General features: G+C 42.9%; 1 protein-coding gene across 1 annotated transcript in view; it reads right to left on the bottom strand.

Moving 5' to 3' along the window:
• The window catches only part of ZNF827 (zinc finger protein 827), a 128,719-nt gene that overhangs the window by 62,960 nt on the left and 37,855 nt on the right, over positions 1–27,904 (bottom strand). Inside the window, exons 6-7 of the mRNA XM_044913079.1 lie at positions 7,342–7,581; positions 4,913–4,970 (exon numbers count right to left, since the gene is read on the bottom strand). Of these exons, the coding sequence (XP_044769014.1) occupies positions 4,913–4,970; positions 7,342–7,581 (298 nt within the window). The remainder of the gene's footprint in view (positions 1–4,912; positions 4,971–7,341; positions 7,582–27,904) is intronic.

The raw sequence follows: 27,904 nt of genomic DNA, 5'->3' as shown, positions 1-27,904 counted from the left end.
GTTTTTCCAAATGTGTGCAATTTCTATTACTGAATCATAAATATTTAAGGACAAGCATACAAACGATCACACAGGAAAATTCTATATTGGACACTTCCAAGTGCATACGTCTTTTAGTGAGCACTGTAAGTGCCATTACCTAAATCATAACAAAAAGCCCGCATTTCAAGTTCAGAAAATTGGGCAAATTAAATGTTGGCTGGCATGGCGTGCTGTGAGTCTACCTTTCTCTGATTTTCCCATTTCTGCTTTTTGTCTTGTAATGGGGAAAAGGACAATTCGGGTAAACACTTCCTTACTTTTGGAATAAAGCAAGCCAGGTGTGAGAAGTTTTTCTTAAGGCCTGCAATCTTATATCCCCACGGACACTGAATTATTAATGGGCAAAAGAGAGAACAAATAACCAAGAAAGGGTTCTTGGCAGCCATTGTTTGGCGTTCATGGTGTTACACAACATTGAGCATGTCCAATTCACCTGCCAGGAGCTATCTGATTCTTACTCTAGGGTTCCATTTTCCTATTTCGATCTTATCCAAGCATCTGGCAGGGTGATGGTCCATGTCAGAAGATGTAGATCTTCTTTTTATTCCATTAAACTTTGGGATCTGGTTATGATATCATGCCTCATATATTTTCATCAACAAATGATCATATTAGCTGGGTATCTATTCTCTGCAGAAGCTAGGCTTGTGCTAGGAAAGGAAATAAAAAAATCAGGATTTTTATTAGTCTCTTAAGTGTTCAGTCCTTCTGTTCTCCTGGGTCTGGCTGGACTGTCTCCTCATCTCATTTATCAGGTAGAATGGCATTAAGAACACTCTGTCCACACACCATCTCAAAGGAGATGCAGCCTTCTTTACACTTAGACTGAATTTGCTAGACTCTGAGGTTAAACAGGCAAAAGAACTGCTGTTTTAACATTTACAGTGAAGTTCCAACTAAAGGACTGATTCAGTGCAGGTGCCCCTATGAGGGCATAAACAAGGGTGGAAGGGTTAAGATCAAGGCATTGGTGAGCAGGACCACATGATCCAATCATTCCAGTTAAGTAGATTGATTTCTCTGCCTGGCTACACGGTGCACTTTGGTAGACTGTTTTTCTCCTTAACTTTTGGGAAGGTGATACTAATCTAAGCAGCTGAGTCTCAGTTCTTGGGGTGAAAGAAAAAGCATTCTCAAACAAGTTCTTAAAATGATGTCCGGGATTTGCTTTAAAATAATTTAGGGGGAGGGAGAACAAAAGGAGGGGACCTCTCAACAAGGGTCATGAGATGATCATTGTTCAGACTGAATGATGGGTACTTTCTCTACTTTTGTATATGTTTGAAATTTTCCATTGAAAGAGTTTTTTTTTTTGTTTTTAATTTTTAAATGAGGTAGAGAGTCAATGATCCAGAAACTCGCTACTTACTCGTTTCAACCTTTAGCCTCACCCAAACCATTTTTTTTTTAAATTGCTAACAAGGAACACTGTCTAACATCTTTTTCTCTCTCCATATCTGCCCATCTTATAATAGAGATATTAACAAACAGCAGAATTGCCAGTGGAAAAAGGATTTGACGAGGAGGAACGTGCAACTATCAGCCTGTATGGGATGGATGGTGAGCTGTACACACACCCTCCATGCTCTCCTGGGGCCCAGGCATGGAATATCCGCACCCCACGTCTCCTCTCGTTGGTAAACACATACTGGAATGCCGAGCTACAGTGTTTCTTCCTAGGCTGCTACACTTTTCCTTAGTTCTTGTGGTTGGAATGAGAGTCAAGACCAAAAAATGACAAACAACTGTGGAGAAAGTTGTGGGTTTATACAGGACAGGGAGAGAGAATCAGCTGCTTTCTTCCAGGACTGCACATCTCTTCTCTGCTCTCGGCCCCCTGGATATCCAGACTCTAGGGGCAGGAGATCTCACTGAGTGTAGGAGCTCAGACACCCCCTGACATCTGGAAGAGTTTGACCCCAGGACGGTGCTGCGGCCAGCGTACCAAGGCCCGCTCTTCAGAATTAAACTATCTTTAGTGTACCTAGCAACTCTCAAACATGGCAGATTCTGAACCTGACTGCAAACATGAGCCATCATTCTGGACAGCCAGCTTCTTCTGGAACACCTAGAAGAAGATCCCACTAAGTACCTGAAGATCCAGAGATAAGGAAATTCAGAGGCTTGATGTCAATCTTTTGCAAAGTATCGAAAATCCTACCATAAAACGTAAGCCCCCTGAGCTGACGTTGTGCATACAAAATAAGAGTTCCTTCTAAAACAGGAATCAAAAAAGAGAAGCATTTTTTTTTTCCTGTCCCTGCTATCAGTTAACTGAGGTTAAAGAGGATTTCTTGGCATGAAGCCGCTTAATTCTATTCCACCTGAAGTAATGAGGTGAGAAGGTAAAAAAGAGATCTGTTTGAGGAGAGGCTAATTGAACAAGTTGCTACTCAAAGGAAGAATAAAAACACACCAAGGATTCTACAGAAGGAGAATAAACCCAGAATTCTGTAACACTGCTTTATAAACACTGTACCACGTTGGGGGCTCACAGCAAGCACCTCTTCTTCTGCTTTGGGCAAAAAATCTGATTTGGATTTCTTCTTACTCATAATCTCCCAGCAAGAGAAGAATTTAAAGATTGCCTCATTTTTGCCAAATGGCTAAAAAAATTTCTCTTCTATCCTATAATTATGTTCTAGCTCCAGCCAAGGCAATTTAGGCTATGAGACGCATTTCACTCGTTTGGGGCTAGTTCAAACCTTCTCTTAGTCTTCTGCAGCACCGTACTGGGGTCAAACTCTTCCACCTGAAAAGCATAAAATAACATGGCTTCGTAGCATACCTTTCTGTTATGTAAGTATTACTATGTGATCTTAAAGATCCAGCAGAAAACCACCACAGGGGGTGCTATCGGGTCCTGCCCAGAACTCCTTTACTGCATTAGCGCGCTCACCATGAGCAAGCAAGCGAGCGAGTGAGCGAGTGGCTGGGGTGCTGGCTGTGAACGGTGAGCAAGAACTGCCTTCACCTTTGGAGCCCTGCAACTAGAAGGCTCCATATCCCCTGCTGGGGGTGACCCGAAGCTAGTGAATAGCATGGGGGTCCAAAGAGCAAGCCCCTTTGCCTCCAGGCAGGATTTACCCTGTGGTGCAATTCATGCTCCAGAATTCTCTGTGGGATGGAGCTAAAGCTGGAATCCAGCCAAAACTACGTCCTTGCTCTACAACTTCCTCTCCCCTCTCCTGCCCCCTTCATTTCCCAGTAGAGTCCTCTGAGAGCACTCCCTCAATAAAGCCCCTTCACAGGAATCCCTGTCTCAGGCTCTGCGTCTAGGGAACCTGACCCGGGACACATCAAGAAACTTATGGAAGCAAATTAAAATTAACATTTATTATTTTTAATCTGCTGTCTTTCATGGTCTCCCAATCAGGACAATTTCGTGTGCTCAGACCCATGAACACAAGCATAGATACTAAATAGTCTTAAGATTACATGTGGAAGGTCCACTGGCATCTGTAGTAGGTAACATCGCCAATTCGGGCATCCAACTTAATAGACAAATAACCCGCCCAGTCCCCAGACCCATTTCCCAAAACAGTGTGCAGCCCAGATCGCAAGACCCATTTTCCATCTGTGTACTTAATACACAGAGACAAGGCTGGTACCGCTCTTCTGTTCTGTTATAGCAGGTTTCATTTTCCTAATACTATATGAACTTTGTGTGAGGCCAGCTGGCTCTGTTTTAATTACTGTTTGACATTTGATATCCCAAATTTCAATTCATAAAATTAAAAAGAAAAAAACCAACTCGGGTTAAGGTTCAGATGAGCACTGTTCACGTGCCTGATGATGCTCTGAGGTCGACTCATACCACCTCAAAAAAGAAAAACATCATTTATCTTTCGTTGCAAGAATGAAAAATACCAAACCAGTCAACTGCTCCCATTAGGAAGAATCGAATCTAAGTTTGCTCGGGAAAGCTTAGTTCCTTGATATAAAGCCTTCTTGGGAGCTCACATCTCGTTCTCCCTGTTTCTATTTCGTCTGGTAAAGCCTGCATCTGGGGCTAACTCAGGGACTGGAGGGTGGTCTGAGGGTGGGGGACAGTTCTTGAAAGCTAGAGCGCCTATCTCCCCCGGGGTGCCTTTTTCACAGTGGTGGGGTATACGCTAGTGGAGTGTGCATACCACAGCTGCGGTCTGGATGGCCTTCCAGGCTGGGGACGAGTGGCCGCACGGGCCGGTCCTCCTCCTTCCATCTGGCAAACGGATGGGCAGCCCACCCTGGCTGACCTCCTCAAGCTGCCTTTGGCAAATGTGCAGCATCCTTATCTACAGCTGTTAATGACAAAGGTTTTCCTGCAGCCTTTTAAAGCATTTTCTCTCGCTTTAAAGTGTTCTGTCCTCCTAACAGTGCCGTGAGGCAAAAAGTTGGGATATCCTTGATGACCAGGGATCCGTCCACACCTGCGGAGCTACTCAGGAACACGGCTGCAGTAAGAACCTTGGTCTCCTGACTGGGTGAAGCCTTCCTGAGATACGGACCCAGCTCCCCATCCCAGTTGTGCTACCCGTTTAAACTCCCAAGTCAAGAAACTTCTGCAAAGAGAATAATAACATGACCTACTTCACAAAACTATTATAAAGGAATAAAAAATAAGAACATCTGGAAAATTCTCCAGCCAAGTAACAGCTATTAAATGTTTGATAAATATTAGTGGTCTTCCCCCTTGGCGCTCTTGCTTTCTGTATTGTTCCCACAAAATGTCTAACACAAACTGGGGGCAAAAGGCATGACTCCTTTGAACCCAGCGGGAGAAAATAGTTTGGGGAACAATGCGCAACATGTGATTGGGGCCTGACTGCCCACACAGGGGGCACTCTAAGGGGACGCCCCCTACCCCCCCCCACATAAAATGGCCTACCTGGTGGTTGTCCGAATGGTGTTTTCTTTTGTGTGATTGTGCTCTTTGCTCACTTTTTCTGTAAGAAGAAAGAATGAAACATCCCTTTTAGGTTGTTCTTATTCGATCTGTGTCTCTAAGGCTTAAACAGAAACTCCCTCAACATTTCTTTTTCTCTCTTGTGGTTTTCTTTTGGTTTCCTTTTTATATATTCAAACCCTCCCTGGCTTATTTGTAAAGACAATCATTAAAAGCATACAGACAGCATCCACAAAAACATTTTAGTAAAAACCAAAGGGAAACAATCACGGACAAATTTCAAGTGTGTTGTCTGATTTTAATGAGGCCTTAATAAGTACACATACGCACACAGAGATGTGCCCAGAACCTGTTATTTCTACCACATCTTTCCCCGGCTGAAAATTTCTGCTCTCCTCTGATTCAGCATGAAAATTGCGGTTGTTGCAACTGTTCCGCTTCTGACTTTGATGAAAACCTTTAAGCATTCTGTACTGTCAGGCCCCTTTGTGAGAGGAGATACAAAAACAGCCGTAAGACCTCTGGGTTCTGCAGTCATCGAGCGCTTATTCTGATAAATGTCACCAGGGACAAAAAAAATATCATTAGACAAGCAGAGGTAAACCCTCCCTTACTCTGTCTTGAGGTCTGTATCTACCAGCTGTCAGAAATTATTTAATTAGCTTTCAAGAACACAAAAGTTGAACTCTGGCCTTCCCCAATCCAGTTCAAATGTGAGGATTCTGCCCTATTACAGCTCTCAATGGCTTCAGCATGCAGAGGAAACCTGGCCAACTTCACCAGGGTTTCAGATTTCCACGGCAGGGCAAGCAAAAAACTCCTGATTTTAGGGATTTCTGAACAAATTTAAACAGATATCTGGAAAAACGAAAGGCTTCCAAAATCGGCCCAGTACTTTGTTAACATTAGTCTGAAATGGCTGCATGCGAGTTGGTGTGGATGGTTGCTTTCTGTCCCCTCGACAATGACAACGAGGCTGAATTTGGATTCAGAGGCAGTATTCTTTCAGAGAGCAGGAAATTGGGGCTAAAAGACTTGCCTGAGGTCACCCAGGCAGTAAGTGACCATGCCAGGGTAAGAACTCTCAGACATAAAGTTTGTCACTGACAGGAGACAGCGATAATGTACTGTGAGAGACAGAGACTTTCTGAAAAGAACCATCCTGGCCTCACTTTTGCAAATTTTAACTGCTAAGTAATTTTCAAAGTTATATTGCTTTTAGTTTTGTTTTCAGCCTGTTTTCTTTTCTTTCTTTCTTTCTTTTTTTTTTAAAGCATCTTGTAGGATTTGGAGCTTTGGGGAGCTTGCAAAGATCCACGTATCCTGTGAAATTTACGGAATTAACTATTTCCATTACCACAGGGCTTTGCACAAAGAACAATCCTTGTTTGAGTATTAGGAGGCCACCATTTTCAGGAACAACTGATAGTTTCAAGCTCTGGGGTATGTCACCAGGCCAACAAGAAGGTGAACCATCATGATGGTATGCAGATTCTAGCTTCTTTTCCCTGATATTTTTCTTAGCAGGGAAAGCAAGTGAATACTTAAATAATGAGGCATCTCATGGCATTTTGAATATGTTATCCATAACAAAAGAGAGGTTATCATACATTAGTAACAAACTTTACTGATGCATGAACTTCCATATGTAGGCCAATGCTTGAGTACGGACAAGCTGTGTGTATTTCATATGAATCTGAATCTTATATGTGTATATACCTTCAGTCTCAATCACGTTCAGATAATAACAGCATGTTAAATTTGTTAAGGACAAACACTATGCAGCTTGAAAGAGTTAACAAAGGTAACCGAGAGGACCCTCAACTGTTCTATCAAGACTCTTAGCTGAGCTGGTAATTCCTACACCTGTGAATTCCAAGTATTCAAAGTAGAAACAATTGGTTTACAGAACAATGCTCTGCAAGGGGATAGTTGGCAAGAGTCCTCCCATTTTCATCTTCTCCCTTTCCTTGATTTTTTTTTGGCAAGATACAGTAAAATCTTAATTCAAACCACACTAATTTGGAATTCATGGTAATTCAGTCACTGTTGGAGTAAATTGAAGTTTATCTTTTGAACATTAGAAAAAAAGAAAAAAGGCTGTTAATCAGATCAACAGCCTAAGCAAAAGTAGAGGTGAGATGTTTAGCCTAGTCAACAGGGATCATTTGCACAGAATTGAATAGAGTTCTAATTTCAAATCATTCTTAACTATTTATTAAAGAAAGTTTGGCAGGAGTTCCACTTGGCAACATTTTATTAACTGTTAGTTTGAGTGGCAGTATGCATGTTAAAGTAACAAAATTGATTTCTGCCTGAAAAATCCTATAATGCGGGTGTTTTTACTTTGTTAGAGTGGCTTTCCTTCCAATTATTCCCAATTATTGACATTTTTCTGCACAGAAACGTACCTGACAGTTGAAAGAGAAGCTCGGAAGCCATCTTCACAGAGATATCCTGACTGAAGAGGTTTCTCTCTGGGGGCACTCTGCCCTCTGGCATCTTCTGTAAGGGTTCGGTTTTCTCTCGCCCGATTAAAGTGCTATAGCCAACATTCCGGCTGGGTGATACCGAGACATGCGAGTCCTGGATGTCAACCTCCATGGGCTCCTCTTTAATCTTCACCATCTGAGTTTCCTTGTAGCTCTCCGCTGCAAGCAGGTGAACGAGGAGAAACCAGAACACCACGGTTTTAAAATTCTGAACCAAACCCAGTTTCTAATCACAGAGAGAACCACGAGGATCATGTCTGGGAGCAGGTGAGAAGAGTGCCAAAGCACAGGGACACACAGATGGAAAAACTACTAGTTCAGCCCACCTGCTTTCCTGAAGAAGTAGGGAACTGAAGCCCAGACAAAGCAGGTGACTTGCCCAAGGCCACACCCGTGGCAGCAGATCCAGGCCCACCTAGGTCTCTGAATCTAGCACTAGGGGTCCGGTGACCAGGGTCTCCCGGGCACTCCCCCATGTGCTCCATGCTCTCTGCTAAGCTGCTTCCAGAACTAACGGAGAACATGGTGAACGTCTGTCCTTGTTTCAGAACTTACTCAATTTCAGCGAATCAAATCAAAGTGAACATTTTAATATGACAATTGTCTCCCTCTATTTTTAAAGCTCTGATCAGTTTTTTTCTCTCTCTCTTCTAGGGCACCTAAATTAATAAAGGGTAAACAGGGTCAATTCAACTGAGACATTTATACCTTGCTGGGAGCTAGTAATCCTCAAGACCACCTAGGAAGTTAATTGCAGCCCAAGGACCAATGCTTAGGAAAACAGCAATCTTACAGGCCGTTGTTGCTTTAGGTGTGACTGTTAGACATTTGATCTTTAGTCTGAAACATACATTCACCTTGCAAAGTCGGACTGTCTTTATGTCCATGCATTCTGTAGAGCTAATGACAGAGCATCTTTGAAACAAGGTGGGGCAATCAGCCCGGCCATTAATTTGGGTCACTTTAAAATGAGCACACTTTCAAATCAATAAGCACTTATTAGTAACTATAGTGTACTCAGCATTCTGGGGGGAAAAAAAAAAAAAGAGGACATAGAGAGAATAGTGGGTTGAATGGTGACCCCTCAAAATCTGTCTATGTCCTAACCCCAAGAACGTGTGAATGTCACCTTATTTGGAAAAAGTGTGATCTGCAGATGTGATTCAGTTAAGGATCTCAAGATGAGATCATTCTAGATTACCCAGGTAAGCCCTAAAACCAATGATAAGTGTCCCTAGAATAGATAGATAAGGACGACAGGGGAAGGGCGCGTGAAAACAGGACTGAATATGTGTTCCACCCTCTGTCCCAAAATTAATACGCTGAAACTTCATACCCAATGTAGTAATATTTGAGGTGATTAGTCATGAGGATGGAGCCCTCAGGAATGGATTAGTGCCCCTATAAAAAAGACCCCAGAGAGCTCCCAGACAGCAAATATTTGGGCTCTTTGATTTTGGACTTGCCAGTCTCCAGATCTGTGAGAAATACATTTTTGTCGTTAATAAGCCACCCAGTCAATGGATTCTGTTATAGCAGCCTGACCGGAGCAAGACAAGAAACTGGAGTCATGGTGGCCACAGGCTAAGGATTTCCCAGAGCCACCAGAAACTGGGAGAGGTAAAGAAAGGGGCTCCCCTAGAGCCTTCAGATTTCAGACTTCTGGCCTCCAGGTTGTGAGGGAATAAATTTCTGTTGTTTTAGGTTACCAAGTTTGTGGTAATTTGTGATGGATGGATGGATATAGCAATAAGAAGCAGTAGGGAGCAGACTGGACAGATGTGAAAGGGGAACCTCATTGCTGTAAGCTTGGTGGTTAGAGAAAACTACGCGTTCCTTACAAAGCAGGAGACAGGGTGGGAGCCAAGTACATGTGTAGTTTATTGAGTTGTAGTAAAGAAGACGGAAGAGCACTTTGAATTAAATGATTACAATTAATATAGTGCTGTCAATAAAAGCTATATGAGAAGTGGGCTAATTGTTCTTTTCTCCTTCCCGACATATTACACATGGTTTTCATGGTAAATGACTTGTTTTTTTGTCAGCAACTAAACTGCCAAGCAACTGTTATATTTAATTTAGAACCCTTCCCCCTTTCCCTATTCCTGCCAAGCTGTTGTTTCTCCGCCTACCTGTGAGGCTCATAAAAACCAAGTTGATTCAATCATGCTAAAAAAAAAAAAAAAAGAAAGAGAAAATAAAAGAATATGAAGCTTTCAAAGTTACATGCCTAGCTTCTTTGCCTTGATTTGTAGTCCACCTGATTGTTTCTGGAGTATGGACTGCAGCCCTTGCAACCTCTTTAGGGATTTGATGACCTGACAGCCACCCTGACCTCTAGCTACCTCACCCATAGGTGCAGTCACAACACACATTTCCCTCTTTGTGCTCCCTCAAAGTACACAACATTTGGAAAATAAACAGCGGGGTCAGTGACACAGGTATGTAATGATGTCTCTGAACCCTGCAAGTCATTCCAAGGCTTGAAGACAAACACAAAAACATGCTGAAAAGGATTCACTTAATTCCACAAAAAATTTCAATGATACGAAGAGCAAAGCTAGAATGAAGCTCCATTATCTTTGTCTTTTTCCATCTCCTTTCCCCAGCTTTGCCCCTAGGTTAAAAATCATCTGGCTATGTGTACCACTGGCTTGAATGGTATCAGGTTTTGAAAGCTACTTGGGATAATTTCAAGTATGATTTACATGAAGTGCTTTCTGTCCTTTCTTATGACAACTCTTGACCTTTCACAAATGCACAAAACACTGATTACTGATAAAAACCTTTAACATTTTTAATCTACCTCATAGACTCCAGACTCACAGAGAAGAGTTTTCAAGCTGACATCTCAATGGACAAGTGAGACATAATATAAGAAATATATAAGAAAACACTTGCCAACTGTTCTCTTGCGTTTTTTGTTGTTGTTGTTAAAGCAGGTTCCTTAACCTCAGCACTGTTAACATTTGGGGCTAGATCCTTTATTTGGGGAGGCTGTGCTGTGCATCGTAGGATGGTTAGCAACATCCCTGGTTTCCACCTACTAGATCTCAGTAGCACCCACCCTCCAGGTGTGACAACCTTGAATAACTCCAGATGTTGCCAATATCCTCTGGGGGCAAAATCCCCCAACTGAAAACCACTGCTGGGAAGGGTTTGCTACACTTGGGTTTTCAACCCCCGTCCCCCAAATTTAATCAGAACCCAAGGCAAGTAAGAAAGAAAAGCTCCTCTTAAGTTCTAGCTTAAGGCTCGCCCACATATTAATCACCATCTCAGCCTGGTGCCTGGACAGGCTGGCCTAGGAGGCAGGAGGCGGGCTGATCTGGGAACGGACCCTAAGTGGGCCAGAGATCCCAATGGTCCTCCCTCCCCTTTACATGAGCTGTCCTGACAAAACAGGGGTTGAAGTAATCATTTCACTCACTCTTAGCTTTGACTCCCACACCCAGGGACATGTCTACCCATCCAGGGTTTACTCTTTCCCACCACCTTCCCTCTCCACACATATCATAAATCCTTTTAGAACCTCTTCCTAAAAGAATAGGACAAATACTAATTTTACCCCAAGTGGCCTATACTGCTATTCCAAGCAAAGAAACTGGCACGTGGAAAAAGATGAGAGACAGTGTTAACAGTAAGGTTATGCCTGGGAGGTGGGTTGTAGGTGACTGTTTATTGCAGTGCTCATTTGTATCTTGTAATTTTTCTCTTTTAAGATTTTATTTATTTGTTTGACAGAGAGAGACACAGCGGGAGAGGGAACACAAGCAGGGGGAGGGGGAGAGGGAGAAGCAGGCTTCCCGCGGAGCAGGGAGCCCGGCGCGGGGCTCGATCCCAGGACCCCGGGACCACGACCTGAGCCGAAGGCAGACGCTTAACGACTGAGCCACCCAGGCGCCCCTGTATCTTGTAATTTTTCTATGATCAATATAGATATTCTGTCATTTACGTATATTTTTAAAAAATAAAAAAATGACTACAAATGCCCATAAGAAGACGATTATTTCCTCTTTTAGAAGCATTTAGAACACTGTGTATGCCTGCTGGCATCGGAAGAGTGGGTTTGCAAATCAGATGAGTCCGATTCAAGCTCTGCTTGGCAACCGCAGGGGAAAAAGCCATGAGAATATCCCATGGTCTTTTCTACTTTTGCGAACACAGTACACATAAGTAATTATCAATTAGTATTATTTCATTCATCAGTCATTTGGTCATCCCATCGTTTTAAAAATGTCTACTAGGTACTATGTACTTGGACAGAGGAGATGTGGGATACAGAGGCAAAGAAGACATGGCCCATGACCCCAAGCACTTTAAATCTACATGAATGATCAGACAAGTATAAACAGTCCTCTAATAAAAGAGGTAAAATTAAAATACAGTGTGGGAAGAGGAGTCAAGGAAGACCAGGAACCAAAGCACAAAAGGTGGATTGTAGTCTGCTTGGGGTGTTCAGGGAATATCATGTTGGCTGCTTTGGCTGGAGGGCCAGAATTGAGAGATGGAAGTGGCACCTTGAGGAAGTGAGACTCACAGGGTGTAAACATAAAAGCAACTCTCCTTCTGTATTCCACTGTCTCTTTAAGTTGGCCCTGTAGGAAGAGTCCCTCTACCGTCCCCGGGTGAAAACTCGGGCAGGCCCATAACCTGATAATTCTTAGATAATACAAAGCCGTATGGTCCTTTAAACAGCAAAATGGTCTTGATTCAGAATCCAGAAGGTCCAATCCATGTGTTAGTCTACAGTTCCACCTCCTGGGAGGGGAGTCCCTCCTGGAAGGGAGTCCTTCCTGGAAGGGTCTACAGGTAGCCTTTCATGGGGGAGGGAATCGGCTCCTTCTCCCTCTCTCGTTGCCTTCTCCCCAGCACACTAGCTGTCTTTTCAGACCCTAGAAAATAGCTAGAGGAGCAGGGGGAAGGGAGGGAAGGAGAGAGGATGGAAAGCTCTTCGCTATCCCGTTCTAGAATGGTTTCACCCTGTTTAGGCCAGCAGGCATTTCTCTCATGGAATTCAAGCATGGGGTCTTCAGAGATCTTTAATTTTGAAGTGATCTTTCCCCTGAAGTTCCCTTTACGTGACTGAACTCCCTCTTGTCTGGGGTCCCTTATTCCCTCCACTGGCCTAGGAATCTGCCTGTCCATCCCCCTTTATCATTGTGCAACCACCAATGATCTAGGCGACCCCACTGGAAGGCATTTAAGGCCATACCCAGACTAGCCCTCCTGTGGGAAAATGGTCTACACTGGGGCCATGGTTGACAGCTCCTCTGTACTTGACCGGATGAACAGCACAAGCTCAGCCCCCGTCATAGCACAGAAGGATTTCTTGTACACGCGGTCCCCAAAGCAGCTCGCCATTTCCCACCCTCTAGCTTTCCCAGGCAGAGACATGGGACACCAGTGCACAAGGCTCCCCACTGAGGAAAACACATCACAAACGCCCAGGGGGCATCCCATAAGCTGTGCTCTCTAGATTTGGGGTGAGGCCGGTACCCCTTCCCTCATCCCTGCCACCCTGCAGTGGGGGGGGGAGCACAGCACAGTTGTCTCCGAGATACCCTCACCCCCATCTTCAATCGCCTCTCCCTTTTATACTCTCAGTTTGGCCAAGAGGTCCAAGAGTTGTGTGTGCGGTAAAATATATCACTTTAGTAATTTTTAAGTGTCCTGTTCAGCGGCATTAAGTACATTCACATTGTTGTACCATCATCTCCATCCATCTCCAGAATTTTTCATCTTCCCTACTGAAGCTCTACCCATTCAACACTAACTCCCTATTCCCCCTTTTTCCCAGAACAGTAACCAGCTTTCTGTTTTCTGGCTCCAGGGCAAGAGTTTCCTCCCTCCCTCCCTCCCTCCTCTCCCTCTCCTTTCTCTTTCTTCCCCTTCCTCCCTCCTGTTCTTCCTGCCTCCCTCCCCTTCCTTCCCTCCTCCCTCACTCCCCTGCCATCCCTCCCTTCCTTTCTTTCCTTCTCTCCCCTTTCCCCTCCCTCCTTCCCTTAAAATTCTTCATGTTGGAACCTTGGTGCTGAAGTCAAATCCTCTAATGAACAACCGCTTAACAAAGAGAGGCATATTATATTCCAGAGAAATAAACCTGGAGAGGTAGGTAGGGGCAGAATGTGGAGTCTTCGGTGGGGGCCCGGATGCCTATACAGAATGGGGGGGGGGTGAGCGAGGAGCCAGCGTTTGGGAGGTTTGCACAGGGGAGGAGCACGATCAGGATGCACTTCAGAAGGCCAACCTGGCAGTGGCACTTGGAAGGCCTGGGGGGAAGTGGAAATGGGGGCACTTGTTAGGAGCTTATGGTGGTAATCCAAGCAAGGAGACGCTGAGGGCCTGAACTAAAGGTCATGGGGATAGAAGATTCATAGGATATTCTAGAGGCTGAATGGGGAGGAACTGGAGGCGACTGTCTAGGAGTCTGAATAAAAAACGAAGATACCAATGTGAGAGAAATTGCAAAGAAAGTTCGTACATGGCATGGGGTGGCGTGATTAAGAAAATGATTCTATGACTTCTAAGCCTCGAGATTTGGGAGACGCCCTCAATAGGAGTAGGAAAGACAGAAAAGTTGGGTGGTGGAGAAATATGGAGGGACATTTTCCATTCTGTTTGGGCTAAGTACTTAGGATTCCTGCAGGAAGTGCGGGTCGGGATGGCTGTGGGCAGTAGGAGGGGAGTCACCAGTGACACACAGACCGGAGGTCATCCAACTCCAGAGGACGTGGTGAAATCCAAGGGAAGGTGAGTAGAGAGCAGCGGATGGGGTGGGACTGTTACCTCTACTCTTAGACTGGAGGAGGAAGAAAGAGTGAGGAAGAGAGGAGGCAAGGGAGTGGCCCAGCATGGTGTGTTCATAGAAACCCAGAGAGAAGGAGAGAGACACCCCAGGTACCTTCATGAAAGCCTCCTGCTTCTAGCCTCCAGGCCTGTCGAGGCCCACTGCATTCCTGCCCTTGGGCTCCTGCACCCTTAGATGATTCCTTCCCTTAGTTTCTGTCCCCTGTAAAGCCTCAGGCCCACCCCCCTGCATCATCCCTCAGCATGCCTCCAGAGGCCTCTGTGCTCCTGCAAAACTGCAGTATTCCAGTGGCTTCAACATGCCATGCTGTTCCTCACCCTGTTCCCTTCTAAAACACCCCGGTGACATCCTGTTCAGACTTCAAAAGTACACCTGGCCCTTAAACAATGCAGGGGTCAGGGGTGGTGACCCCTCCTCCCCCCACACAGTCGAAAATTCACATGTAACTTTTGACTCCCCCAAAACTTAACTACTAATAATAGCCTACTGCTGACCAGAAGACTGACTGATCACATAAACAGCCAATGAGTGCATATTTTGTCTGTTGTATGTATCATAAACAGTATTCTTACAATAAAGTAAGCTAAAGAAAAGAAAATGTCAGAAAATCATAAGGAAGAGACATTTGAGGCACTGTACCGTAGTTATCGAAAAAAATCCACGTCTAGGTGGACCCGAAAATCCCGTGGACCTGCACAGAAGCGGACCCGCATAATTCCAACCCATGTTGTTCAAGTGTCATCTGTATTCAGGTGTTCCCCCTGTGAGGAGCATTCCTTTATCTGCATCTAGTGACCCTCTCTCTCCCCGCTCTATCCTACCTCTAGATCGTTCAGCCCTGCAAACCCTGGAGCGCGCTGCAATTATTATTCACACCCGCGTTTTCCCCTCTGCACCGAACTCTCGGGGGTGAGCGAGATTCTTATTCATCTTTCACTCCCGAGATGTCGCACAGGGCCTGGCACATTCGATATTCTTAATGTGTATTTGTCACACGCGTCACCTGAAGCACAGCACACGGCACGTTTGTGATGCTCGTGTCTGTCTCTTGATTCCTCGATCTGCCATAGACGCTATGAACTCATACATGCTATGAACTTAAAAACAAAACAGGAGGGGCGCCTGGGTGGCTAGTCGGGTAAACGTCTGCCTTTGGCTCAGGTCATGATCTCAGGGTCCTGGGATCGAGTCCCACATCAGGCTCCCTGCTCAGCGAGAGCCTGCTTCTCCCTTTCCCTCTCCCCTGCTTGTGCTTTCTCTCTGTCAAATAAATAAATAAGATCTTTAAAAAAAAAAAAAAAACCCAAAAACATGAAAGGATGAAACATTGACAATGGCACTGATACAGACAATAAAAATTGCCCCTTCTCTCTCCAGCTGGTTCACGATCGTGACCCTGAACTAGCATTTTAGAATAACAAGAGGCTTCAAAGAATGCGTGTGGAAGCAACACCAATGATGCCATGTGGAAACAGTACACTTTTTAGAATGATATTCGTGTCAATTAGATAAATTAAAAATCTTTCATCTCCAGCTGGCCATCCTCAAAGATACGGGGTTCTCACTGGTCCTAAAAACACTGTCCAGGTGTGAAACCCGATTCCTGTAGACTGTGGGTTTATTACTAACACTCTGTGAACAACAGTGCAGGGCAAGGGGCCCAGGTGAAGTGAAAGGAACAACCAGGGACAAGAAATAAGCTCACACGGTGGCATCCTATCGCAGGGCCTGGCACCCGCGGGCGTCTGATCAAGGTGGCCGCTCTCTGTCTTTGCTTTCTCTTGCTTGACTTTGCCCTTGCCAAAATCAAAATGGACTGAAGAGTTGGGGTGGGTTTCCTTGGTGGCTCAGGGAAAGACGGGAGCCCCAGGCCTCTCCCTGAGCCTCTGAGGCAAGGATGGAGGCCGAAGTGTAAATGTTATTCCACAGAAGTCTGACACCACCCGTCAGACTCTTTGTCCTCAGAGAGAAGCAATGTGGGAGTGAGGCAGCCTTGGCCCAGCGGCCATGCCCTCACCTTGTGAGTGGAGCTGGGTCCCCAGTGAAGTGGAGAGAAACCTAGCCCCACTCTTCATATGGGAATGAAGAACCCGAGTCTCACATGCTGAATGGTATTCTTCCTTTCCTCTTTCTTAGCCTACCCTGTCTCTCTAAAGCAGCGATCACATGGAACACAAGCACAAGCATCCTGACACAATTTTCCCTTCTTTAGGGGACCAGATCGGTATAGGCTTCTCCACGGTTAGTTCATCCTAAGTTTCATTTTTCTCCACGGCGTGGCCCTTGGTTCATTTCCACAATGCCTAGAGTGCTGCGGGCCTCAGCAGGGAGAAGCTCCCCATTCCTGATCTGAGGAATGAAATCCAAGGCTGTGGCTTTTCCATGGGTGCTCCACACCCCAGAGAAAGGCAAAACACATGCTCTGATCAGTTTCCTACTCTCCCTATGGACACACTGCTCATCTGCTCCTGGGGAAAACAAGAGCAAATGCTCTCCGTGAAACAAAACAGAAGGGCAGAAGATTTTACTCTGGTTCTTCTAATAATATACAAGAATCTTTGAGAACAGTATATTCTAACAGAAGAGCCCTACAGTGACCTACAGTACACACACACACACAACATACACACACACACACACACTTTCGATTCCTAAAACAATTTCAAAGATATTTTATCAGAATTGGCCTTTTGAATTGGCTCACCAAAATTGTGAGTTATTTCCCCTCTATCATATACTACCTGGCAACTCAGGAAGGAGAAATCACAAACATCTGAAGATTTAGTTATGCACACTAGAAATCACAGTTCACTAGACAGAGGTAAGCAGGGGGCCCACTTAGAATCAAGTTTTTAAAAACCTACAGGGCGCCTGGGTGGCTCAGTTGGTTAGGTGTCTGCCTTCAGTTCAGGTCAGGATCTCAGGGTCCTGGGATCGAGCCTCACATAGGGCTCCTTGTTCAGTGGGGAGTCTGCTTCTCCTTTTCCCCCACCCCTGCTCATGCTCTCTCTCTCTCTCTCTCAAATAAATAAATAAATATTTTAAAAATAAAATAAAAACCTACAATGAGGAGTACCAGGTGTTCTATCTGAATCTTCAAGGAACAAATATGCCCTCAAAAATGGAACTTGAACTTTAAAGGTAATAAAGAGTTAGTGAGCCCTGGAAGTTCTCTTTCTGGGGTCCAAGAAACATTATTTTCCATCAGAGCAAAGTAGTTGAGGCTTTATCCTTTGGTCAATTTTTAAACTTGCCTTTGCATCCTCCAGACCAGCAAGCAATGCAACAGGTCCTTGCCTGAGATAGCTCAGCTGGGCATTTGCTGGTGTTTTCAGATTGGCCACCAAACCGGGCCCATGGTTGCAGCACAAGTTTTGGACTCGATTCTGGGTCTGATGTTGCCTAGCGTTAGATGACACAGGAGGCTCATGTGACGAAAAGGAAGTCCCTCCCCCCTTCTGGTCACGCAGAAGATGATCACAAGTCAGGATGTGTCCATCACACTGAACGAATTCTGCACAATTTCACTTGTGTCCAATGACGATCAAGAATGAAAATCTTTCAGTCACTGGGGGCTCCAGGAGATCAGTTTCTCCAACCAGCAGATGACGTGGAGTGGCTCAGTCATCATCTGCTGACCTCTGAGTGTCCCAGTGTTAATGTAAAACCTCTCCCAATCATCTTGTTTTCTTTTCATTTGATGATTTCACTAGAAATTAGCTAAAGAGGCACATTTAAACTGTACGTCCACCATTTGGTAACATTCCAAATGATCTCATTTTTAAAAAATTAACCTATTTTTCATCTAATGTCCAGAATACACTTCACTTGTCTCACATTAAAAAAAAAAAAAAGAAAGAAAGAAAAAGGGTCAATTAAAGCATCTGATCTAACCTTAAATCTATTTAACATTATTATCCTTTGCCATTTAATAAATCTAAGCCCTGTCCACCTCATCTGCTGTGATTAATAGGCCTTTATATATCCTTCTCTGAACCTGAATGCTGGTTGGGGGTGTAGGTTTTAAACACTTGCAAGATACAGTAAAATTCCTGCTGACATGAAAATAACCAAAAAGCAAGGTCCATCTCTGTCAAGTGATCAGTTGGTCACTGCTTTACGCCCAAAGAGGAGGGAGAAGGACAGAGAGAGTCCCTAATACCCAAAGACAGGAAGGAGCAAGTGAAGAGTTTTCTCTCAATAGCTGAGAGTTTTCTAAACTTTTAAGTATTTTCCACTAAAAGATGGTACCAGGGTATAAGTATATACAGACAAGTTTAACATGTTTTCCTTGGGTGGTACTAAATATTACTGAATCATGCCCCCAGGCTATCTCTGTTGAGAAGCCTTGACTATTTCTCTTCCATTGCTTGATGTTTCCAGCAGGCAGGGAAGGGCTGGTAAGCATGGTGCAGAGAGCAGAACATCCCATAACAACAGATATTAACCCAGGCACTAATTAACTAGAGTGAGGGAGGGAGGTATGGGTAGCAACAGATGGGGTGGGAAGAGAATGCAGGACCTGTGCAGGAGAGGGCACTGTTTTGTTCCCCTAGGTTCCCTTTAGGACCTAAAGCAGGGCTTAGAAAATAGTAGGAGCTCAATAAATACTTGTTGAAAAAATGAATAAGTGGAAGAAAAAACAAACAAAAATAAGAAGAAGGAAGGAAGACCATAAAGAAGAAGTAGAGAGATAAGAGAGAACTAAAGGACAGAGTTCATTTAAACCCAAGAAATCTTTACATACTTGTGCCAGAAATCACATCCCTTAGAGCCAGTGATAAATGAGCGTTTGCTTTTGCTAGGGCACTGTCCCTAGCACCATGCTTGCGGGAATCCTTAGACCGGGGGTGAGACCATCTGATGGTGGAAAATGGTCCCTCTGGGCTCTTAATTCCCCTTAGTTCTTGGAGACATGAGTGCATGGGTATCCTCATGATGTATTCTGGCTGTGTTTCAACCTTCTCTTCCAAATGTTTTTGAAATCAAAGCTACTTACAAGTAGCAATAAATGACTCATTTGAATTTCCCTTCCTCTCTCTCTTTCTGTGTCCTCTCCTGGGCAGGTGCTGAAGAGCAACGAAACAGCCAACCAGGGAGAAGGGGGAGGTAACCCCAAATCGGACAACGAGGCCTAATGCTTGAACACTCACTGTTACCACAGGATGAACACTTTAGCTCTGGATGTCTCCTGGAAAGCCGAGAGAGAGTCATATAGGAAGAGCTTTCTAACATAAACAATGTGTTAGGAGAATATATTTTAAACAGCATTAAAATGGGATAAACAGGGCGCAAAGGCTTTAGCACAAGTAACTGAGAAGAGACCACCATCTGTCCTGGTTAAACTATCCTCCTCCTCCTACTCCCCAGTTTTCTTTTTTCTTTTCCACAGCTCTTTAAAACAAAGTGGAGGCAAAAAGGTATTATCTACATATTATCCAATCTGTGAGCTAAATAAGCATTGATGAATTCCAACTGAAGACGAGTACCAATATTCAAATGTATAGAGTGAGGCAGGATGATTCCACTCTCAAAGTAAGTCCCGCAAATCACTGCACTCTGACCTTTCGTTCTCATTAATCTTTTGGCTCTGCTGAGAGCCTCTTTCCCTCTCGACCAGAGGGGCTATGAAACGTACCTTTGGCTACATATATGTGGACCACAGAAAGCCTCCAATAAGGCTATCTCCATGAATGCCCCTATCCCAGAACACTAGGAAGAATTTCTGGTAGCAACGGTAGGGAACTGTGTGTCTATCTTTAGGTAAGTTTATGGGGATAAGGATGGTAGTAGCAGGAAGTAAGGAGGGAGTTCATAATTCATTCTTTAGACAACGACCCTCACCACCTGATTTTGGCCCTAAGATGAAATGTGGTGGGTCACAACTATATTCTATCACTTCCCCCCATTTCTCCAGCTGGGGAGATAAGTGATCCAAGCACATGGCAAGTCACGGGAAACCAGGAAATGTGCTGGAATCCAGCTGCTGTCCCCAATTTAGAAAATAGGAAGTAAATCACCTCACAGCACAAACTCAGGATGGTTCAGATTGGGGAAAAACAGACACATGGGTGGCGTAAATAGAATTATGAGGAGGGAAGACCAAGATCCCTTCAGACAGAATGGCATTGGTCCTCGCATTTGGATAAAGCAAAAATGCCCCTCTCAATCCTTCGTCTTCATGTAAGAATAATAGAAGCCATAAGGGAGAAATAGAAACAAAGCCTAAAGTGAGTAGGAGGAAGGAAATAATAAAGATTAGAGCAGAAATAAATGAAATAGAGACTTAAAAAAACCCAACAGAACAGATCAATGAAACCAGGAGCTGGTTCTTTGAAAAGATAAACAAAATTGATAAACTTTTAGCCAGACTCACCAAGAAAGAAAGGGGACCCAAATGAAATCAGAAATGAAGGAGAGGGGCGCCTGGGTGGCTCAGTCAGTTAAGCGCCTGCCTTCGGCTCAGGTCACGATCCTGGGGTCCTGGGATCAAGCCCTGCGTCTGACTCCCTGCTCCGTGGGGAGCCTGCTTCTCCCTCTCCCTCTGCTTGCCACTCTGCCTACTTGTGCTCTCTCTATCTCTCTGTCAAATAAATAAATAAAATCTTTTTTAAAAAAAAGAAATGAAGGAGAAATAGTAACTGACACCACAGAAATACAAAGGATTATAAGAGATTATGAAAAATTGTACACCAACAAATTGATAACCTAGAAGAAATGGATAAATTCCTAGAAACATACAACCTTCTAAAACTGGATCAGAACCAAATAGAAAATTTGAACAGACTGATTACTAGTAATGAAACTAAATCAGTAATCAAAAAACTTCCAACAGGGGCGCCTGGGTGGCTCAGTCGGTTAAGCGGCTGCCTTCGGCTCAGGTCATGATCCCCAGGGTCCTGGGATCGAGCCCCGCATCGGGCTCCCTGCTCGGCGGGAAGCCTGCTTCTCCCTCTCCCACTCCCCCTGCTTGTGTTCCCTCTCTCGCGGTCTCTCTCTGTCAAATAAATAAATAAATAAATAAAAATCTAAAAAAACCCCAAAAAACAAACTTCCAACAAACAAAAGTCCAGGACAAGATGGCTTCACAGGTGAATTCTACCAAACATTTAAAGAAGAGTTAGTACCTATTGTTCTCAAAACTATTCCAAAATATAGAAGAGGAAGGAGAGCTTCTAAATTCATTCCACAGGGCCAGCATTACCGTGATACCAGAACCAGATAAAGACATTACAAAAATAAAACTATAGGCCAATATCTTTGATGAACACAGATGCAAAAATCTTCAAAAAAATATTAGCAAACCGATTCAACAATGCATTAAAAAAACCATTCGCCACGATCAAGTGGGATTTATTTCAAGGATGCAAGGGTGGTTCAATATTTGCAAATTAATCAACATGATACATCACATTAATAGGAGAAAAGATTAAAACCATATGATCATCTCAGTAGACACAGCAAAAGCAGAGTACAACATCTATTCATGATCAAAGCCCTCAACAAAGCAGGCTTAGAGGGAGCATACCTCAACATAATAAAGGCCATTCATAAAAACCCCACAGCTAACACCATACTCAATGGTGAAAAACTGACAGCTTTTCCTTTAAGATCAAGAACAAGACAGAGCTGTCCACTCTCACCACATTTATTCAACACAGTACTAGAAGTCCTAGCCACAGCAATCAGACAACAAAAAGGAATAAAAGGCATTCACATTGGTGAGGAAGAAGTAATACTTTCACTATCTGCAGATGACATGATACTGTATAAAGAAAACCCTAAAGACTCCATCAAAAAACTACTAGAACTGAAATATGAATTCAGTAACGTCACAGGATACAAAATTAATATACAAAAACCCACTGCATTTCTATACACTAATAATGAAGTAACAGAAAGAGAAGTTAAGTAAACAATCCTATTTATAATTGTACAAAAATAATAAAATACCTAGGAATAAACCTAACCAAGGAGGTAAAAGGCCTGTACTCCAAAAACTATAAAACACTGATGAAAGAAATTGAAGATGACAGAAACAAATGGAAAGATATTCCATGCTCATGGATTAGAAGAAGCAGTATCGTTAAAATGCCCATACTACCTAAAGCAATCTACAGATTTAAGGCAATTCCTATTAAAATACCAACAATACTCATCACATCACTAGAACAAATAATACTAGGATTTGTAAGAACCATAGAAGACCCTGAATAGCCAAAACAGTACTGAGAAAGAAGAACAAAGCTGGAGGCATCACAGTCCCAGATTTCAAGACAGACTACAAAGCTGTAGTAATCAAACAGTATGGTACTGGCACAAAAACAGACACACAGATCAACAGAACAGGATAGAGAGCCCCAAAATAAACCCATGCTTATATCGTCAATTAATCTACAACAAAGGAGGCAAGAATACACAATGGGAAATGGTGTTGGGAAATAAATGGTGTTGGGAAAACTGGACAGCTACATGCAAAAGAATGAAACTGAATCATTTTTTGACACCATACACAAAAATAAACTCAAAATGGATTAAAGACCTAAATATGACATCTGAAACCAAAAAACTCCTAGAAGAAAACATAGACAGTAATTTCTTTAACATTGGCCATAGAAACATTTTTCTAGATATGTCTGCTGAAGCAAGGGAAACAAAAGCAGAAGTAAACTACTGGGACTACACCAAAATAAAAAACTTTTGTGCAGGGAAGGAAACATCAACAAAACAAAAAGGCAACCTACTGAATGGGAGAAAATATTTGCAAATAATATATTCAATGAGGGATTACTATCCAAAATATATAAAGAACTTATACAACTCAACATCAAAAAATTAATAATCCAATTAAAAATGGGCCGAAGACATGAATATTTTTCCAAAGAAGACATACAGATGGCCAACGGACACATGAAAAGATGCTCAACATCACAACTTATCAGGGAGATGCAAATCAAAACCACAATGAGATAATACCTTCTGTCAAAATGGCTAAAATCAACAACACAAGAAACAACAGATGTTGGTGACGATTTGGAGAAAAAGGAACCCTCTTGCACTGTTGGTGGGAATGCAAACTGGTGCAGCCATTGTGGAAAACAGTACGGAGGTTCCTCAAAAGACTAAAAATAGAATTACCACTACTACTGGGTATTTACCCAAAGGAAATGAAATCACTAATTCAAAAATACATATGCACCCCTCGGTTATTTACAACAGCTCAGATATGGAAGCAACCCAAGTGTCCATCCATAGATGAATGGATAAATAAGATGTGATGTGTGTATATACACACACAGACACACACGCGCATACACACAATAGAATATGACTCAGCCATAAAAAAGAATGAGATCTTGCCATTTGTAACAACACGGATGGACCTAGAGGGTATAATGCTAAGTGAAATAAGTCAGTCAGAGAAAGACAAATACCATATGGTTTTACTCATGTGTGGAATTTAAGAAACAAATGAATAAACAAAGAAAGAAAGAGACAAAGAAAAAAATCAGACTCTTAAATACAGAGAACAAACTGGTGCTTGCCAGAGGGAAGGTGAGTGGGGGTATGGGTGAAACAGATAAAGATTAAGAGTACACTTATCTCGATGAGCACTGAGTAATATACAAAATTGCTGAATCATTAAATTGTATACCTAAAACTAATATAACACTAAAATTTTTTAAATTTAGGAAAAAAATTTTTTAAAAAGAAGAACAGAAGCCATAAAGGAGAAATCGTTCGCTTCACAGAAGTTTCCCATTCTTGGGCCATTCTGGACACTCCCCTACCCAAGGGAAACAGAGCCTGTCGCTCTCAGATTGTGGGTATCTTCCGGTGCTCAGTGCAGTGAGTGGCCCAGGCACTACCACTCGAGCCCCTGTTCAGTGGGCGATGTGGCCACTCAGCAGTGGACAGGCTTCCTGGCAGTGGAGAAAGGGTTCTCTTCTCCAGAGCTAGATCTGTGATACCAGTTTGTACCCAGATGAGCACAGAATCCATGGGGTTTATCCATACATGTGAATGTCCCCCTTCCTTGACCCGGATAAGTGAAAGGTGAAAGGTTAATATGGCAATGAAGAGAAAAGCTACTGTGGAATGAGAATGTTTTAGAGCTCTTGTTGAGGGAAATAATGGTCGTGCTCTTCCTGACAAGACTATAACTGTGGTAACATATAGCAAAGAGGCCGGGTAAGAACTATAAAAAGCTAGAGCAGTAGAGGAGATCCGAATGCAGTGATAGTGCACCCGGCTTTTACCTGGCAGGGACCTTTGTCCTCTGTGTGAAAAATGGAACAGAATGTGTTTGGCTGCTCAACTATTTGCATCCACACTGCAACTGGATCCCTCAGACAATAAAGCTTCTTCGTAGAGTTGCCACCATTGAATAGTATTTGTTAGTGGTCTCTCAGTGCCACAGTTTGTGTTGTGGATAACATCTGTAGTCATTTATGCCAGGAAACCAAAACAACACAGGAATCAAGAGGGCACACTATCCCAACTGCAAGCACATTTTCTAGGTGTCATTCTTCATTTTCTTCCCTCAGTGTTATCAAGGAAGATCTGGAACACCTCCACATCATCTACCCTCAACCCTTCCAGCTGTGGTCAAACCCCTCTCTCCCCCAGTTCAGCCAAACAGAAAAGGAATCTATAATGAAGGTGGAGCCAGTGAAATTCCTTTCAGAGCTCTTGCCTGGTTTCTGGAAACACAGGCCAGTACAAATTTTCGTGACTATATTAACATATGCAGCTATAAGCAAAAGGATGACCAGAGGGCTGAGGACTCTACAGGGAACAGCAGGTGCAGAGGCACTGACCCTTGGGGGTGTGAGCCGGAAGAGCTCCCACATGAGGTGGGGGGGCACCAACAGCCATTCAGGCATGTGTCTCCAAGATCTGTAAGCTGTGTGTGAAATTATGAAATGAGTAGAAGGGTGCTTACTAGTCAAAGAGTGAGGGTAACACCAGTTATTGTGGGAGAATCTGCTCGAAGCAAGTTCCCTCTTCTTGCTGGGAAAAGAATGGTCCTTCCAGACCATGGCTAGGTGCCACTCTGTCCTGTCTGAAGAGTCAGGTAAATAACACCGCTGTATCTCCGTTGAGTTTAACAAGATCTAGTCCTTCAAGAAAAGGATTCTTTTTAGTATATAAACATGTCATATTTTTATCTTATTAAAGTGACTTAGTCCCTGTTTGTATAAGACATGGTTTTCACACTCCATATACCTTCAATTCTCACTGAGTTTTCAAGTACTAAAGGAAGAGTCTAATTCCTTATTTAAGATTTAACTCCCCCAGTTATGGGTTTTCTTTGTATGTGTGTGTACATACACATACATGTACGCATACATATTCATATACACATAGATATTCATATACACATACATACACATGCATATCCTGAGAGTTGCTTAGGATATATATGGCATGAGGAAAGTGATCTGGCCATTAGTTGGAAGCCCATTACTAGTCACATTCATTATAAGTCATTTAAAAAGTTGACATACAGGGTGCCTGGGTGGCTCAGTCAGTTAAGCATCCGATTCTTGATTTTGGCTCAGGTCATGATCACAGGGTCATGACATCGAGCTCCACAGCGGGCTCCGTGCTCAGCGGGGAGTCTGCTTGAGATTCTCTCTCTCCCTCTCTCTCTGCCCCTCCCCCTGCTCTCTCTCTGTCTCTAAAATAAATAAGTAAATCTTTAGAAAAAAAAGTTGACATACAAATATTCTTTGCCATCAGCTGAACTAGAGAATGCTATTGCAAATACAGAAATCAGACGGCTTAATTCCACTAGGAGGCCTGTAGTCAATAAATTAGTTTTCATAGGCTTTATATCTGCAAATTAAATGCTGCCCTCATATAAGTAAAGACAGGCTTTCATTTTAATATTAAACAAGTCTGCATTTTTACTTAATTTCTGGAATTATGGAAAATGTGATGGTGCTCACAAGCAACAAAAGAAAAGAGAGATAAACTGGACTGTAGCAAAATTAAAACCCTTTGTGCTACAAAAAAAAAGAGTCGGATGCTTAACTGACTGAGCCACCCAAAACCCTTTGTGCTACAAATAATACCGTTAAGAAAATGAAAAGACAATCAGCAGAATAGGAGAAAATATTTGCAAATCATACATCTGCTAAGGGGCGTATATTCAGAATACCTAAGGAATTTTTACAACTCAAGAATAAAAGGACAAATAACTCAAAAAGCAGGAAAAGGACTTGAATAGACATTTCTCCAAAAAAGATACACAAATGGCCAATAAGCACATGAAAAAATGCTTAGTCATCAGGGAAATGCAAATCAAAACCACAGTGAGATACTAGTTCATACCCGGTATGATGGCTATAATAAAAAAGACAGACAAAAAGTTTTGGCAAGGATGTGGAAAAATTAGAACTCTCATACATTGCTGGTAGGGATATAAAATGGTGCAGCTGCTTTGGCAAACAGCTTGGCAGTTCCTCAAAATGTTAAACACAGAGTTACCATTTGATTCAGCAGTTCTACTCCTAGGTATATACCCAAGAGAAACTAAACATATGTCCACAAAAAAACTTGTACATGAACGTTCACAGCAGCCATAAGTTGGGCAACAACCAAATGTTCCTCAGCAGATGACTTGATAAACAAAATGTGGTATATATCCATTTTATACCACATATAAAATTAACATTACATTATTGGTGTATTTATTCCAATAATATCCAATGGAATATTATTCAGCCACAAAAAGGAATAAAGTACTGATACATAGAGGAACAACACAAATGAACTTTATTTTTTTATTTTTTTTAAGATTTTATTTATTTATTTGACAGAGAGAGAGAGGGAGGGAGAGCACAAGTGGGGAGAGGGGCAGAAGCAGGCTCCCCGCTGAGCAGGGAGCCCGATGTAGGACTCGATCCCAGGGTCCTGGGATCATGAGCTGAGCTGAAGGCAGACGCTTAACTGACTGAGCCACCCAGGTGCCCCCAGAGATGAACTTTAAAAACATTATGCTAAGTGAAAGAGCCAATTACAAAAGAACATATGTTGTATGTTTTCATTCATATGAAATGTAGAGAACAGGCAAATCTACAGAGAGAGATAGCAGATTAGTGGTTGCCTAGGGTGGGGGTGACATGGGGATGGGTAAGGAGTGACTGCTAATGGGTACGGAGTTCTTTTCGGGGTGATGAAAATGTTTCATAACTAGATGTGATGATGGTTGCACAACTCTGTGAATATACTGAAAACCACTGAACTGTATACTTTAAACTGGTAAATTTTATGGTATGTGAATTATCTCTCAATAAAGATGTTTTTAAAAATGAAATGGTTCTTAAAAATCAGTCTAGAAGCCCCTCTAAAACATAACAATGTGAAATATATAAATTCTTAGAAAAGTAGTAGACCACTGGATTCAACCAATTTCTCCAGGTGCTCAAAAAAGTTGAAGTGAAAAAAAGAACTTCTCATTTCAGGCTGAGTAGACTACGCCACTTGACATTTTTATGCTCTCAGATTCTTCGGTGCCATGCATTTGACAATGTGATAAATAGACAATATTAATAAAATAAATACACAAAATGCTTTTCAACCAATACCTCACAATTATTCATTACATCTTTTCCATAACTTTGCTACCATGTCCACCTGTTCACTTTAGGACTGAGTGAGGAG

The sequence above is a fragment of the Neomonachus schauinslandi genome, chromosome 2 (genome assembly GCF_002201575.2).
Source record: "Neomonachus schauinslandi chromosome 2, ASM220157v2, whole genome shotgun sequence".
NCBI classification, from domain to species: Eukaryota; Metazoa; Chordata; class Mammalia; order Carnivora; family Phocidae; genus Neomonachus; species Neomonachus schauinslandi.
This window is presented reverse-complemented; position numbering and strand designations above follow the sequence as displayed.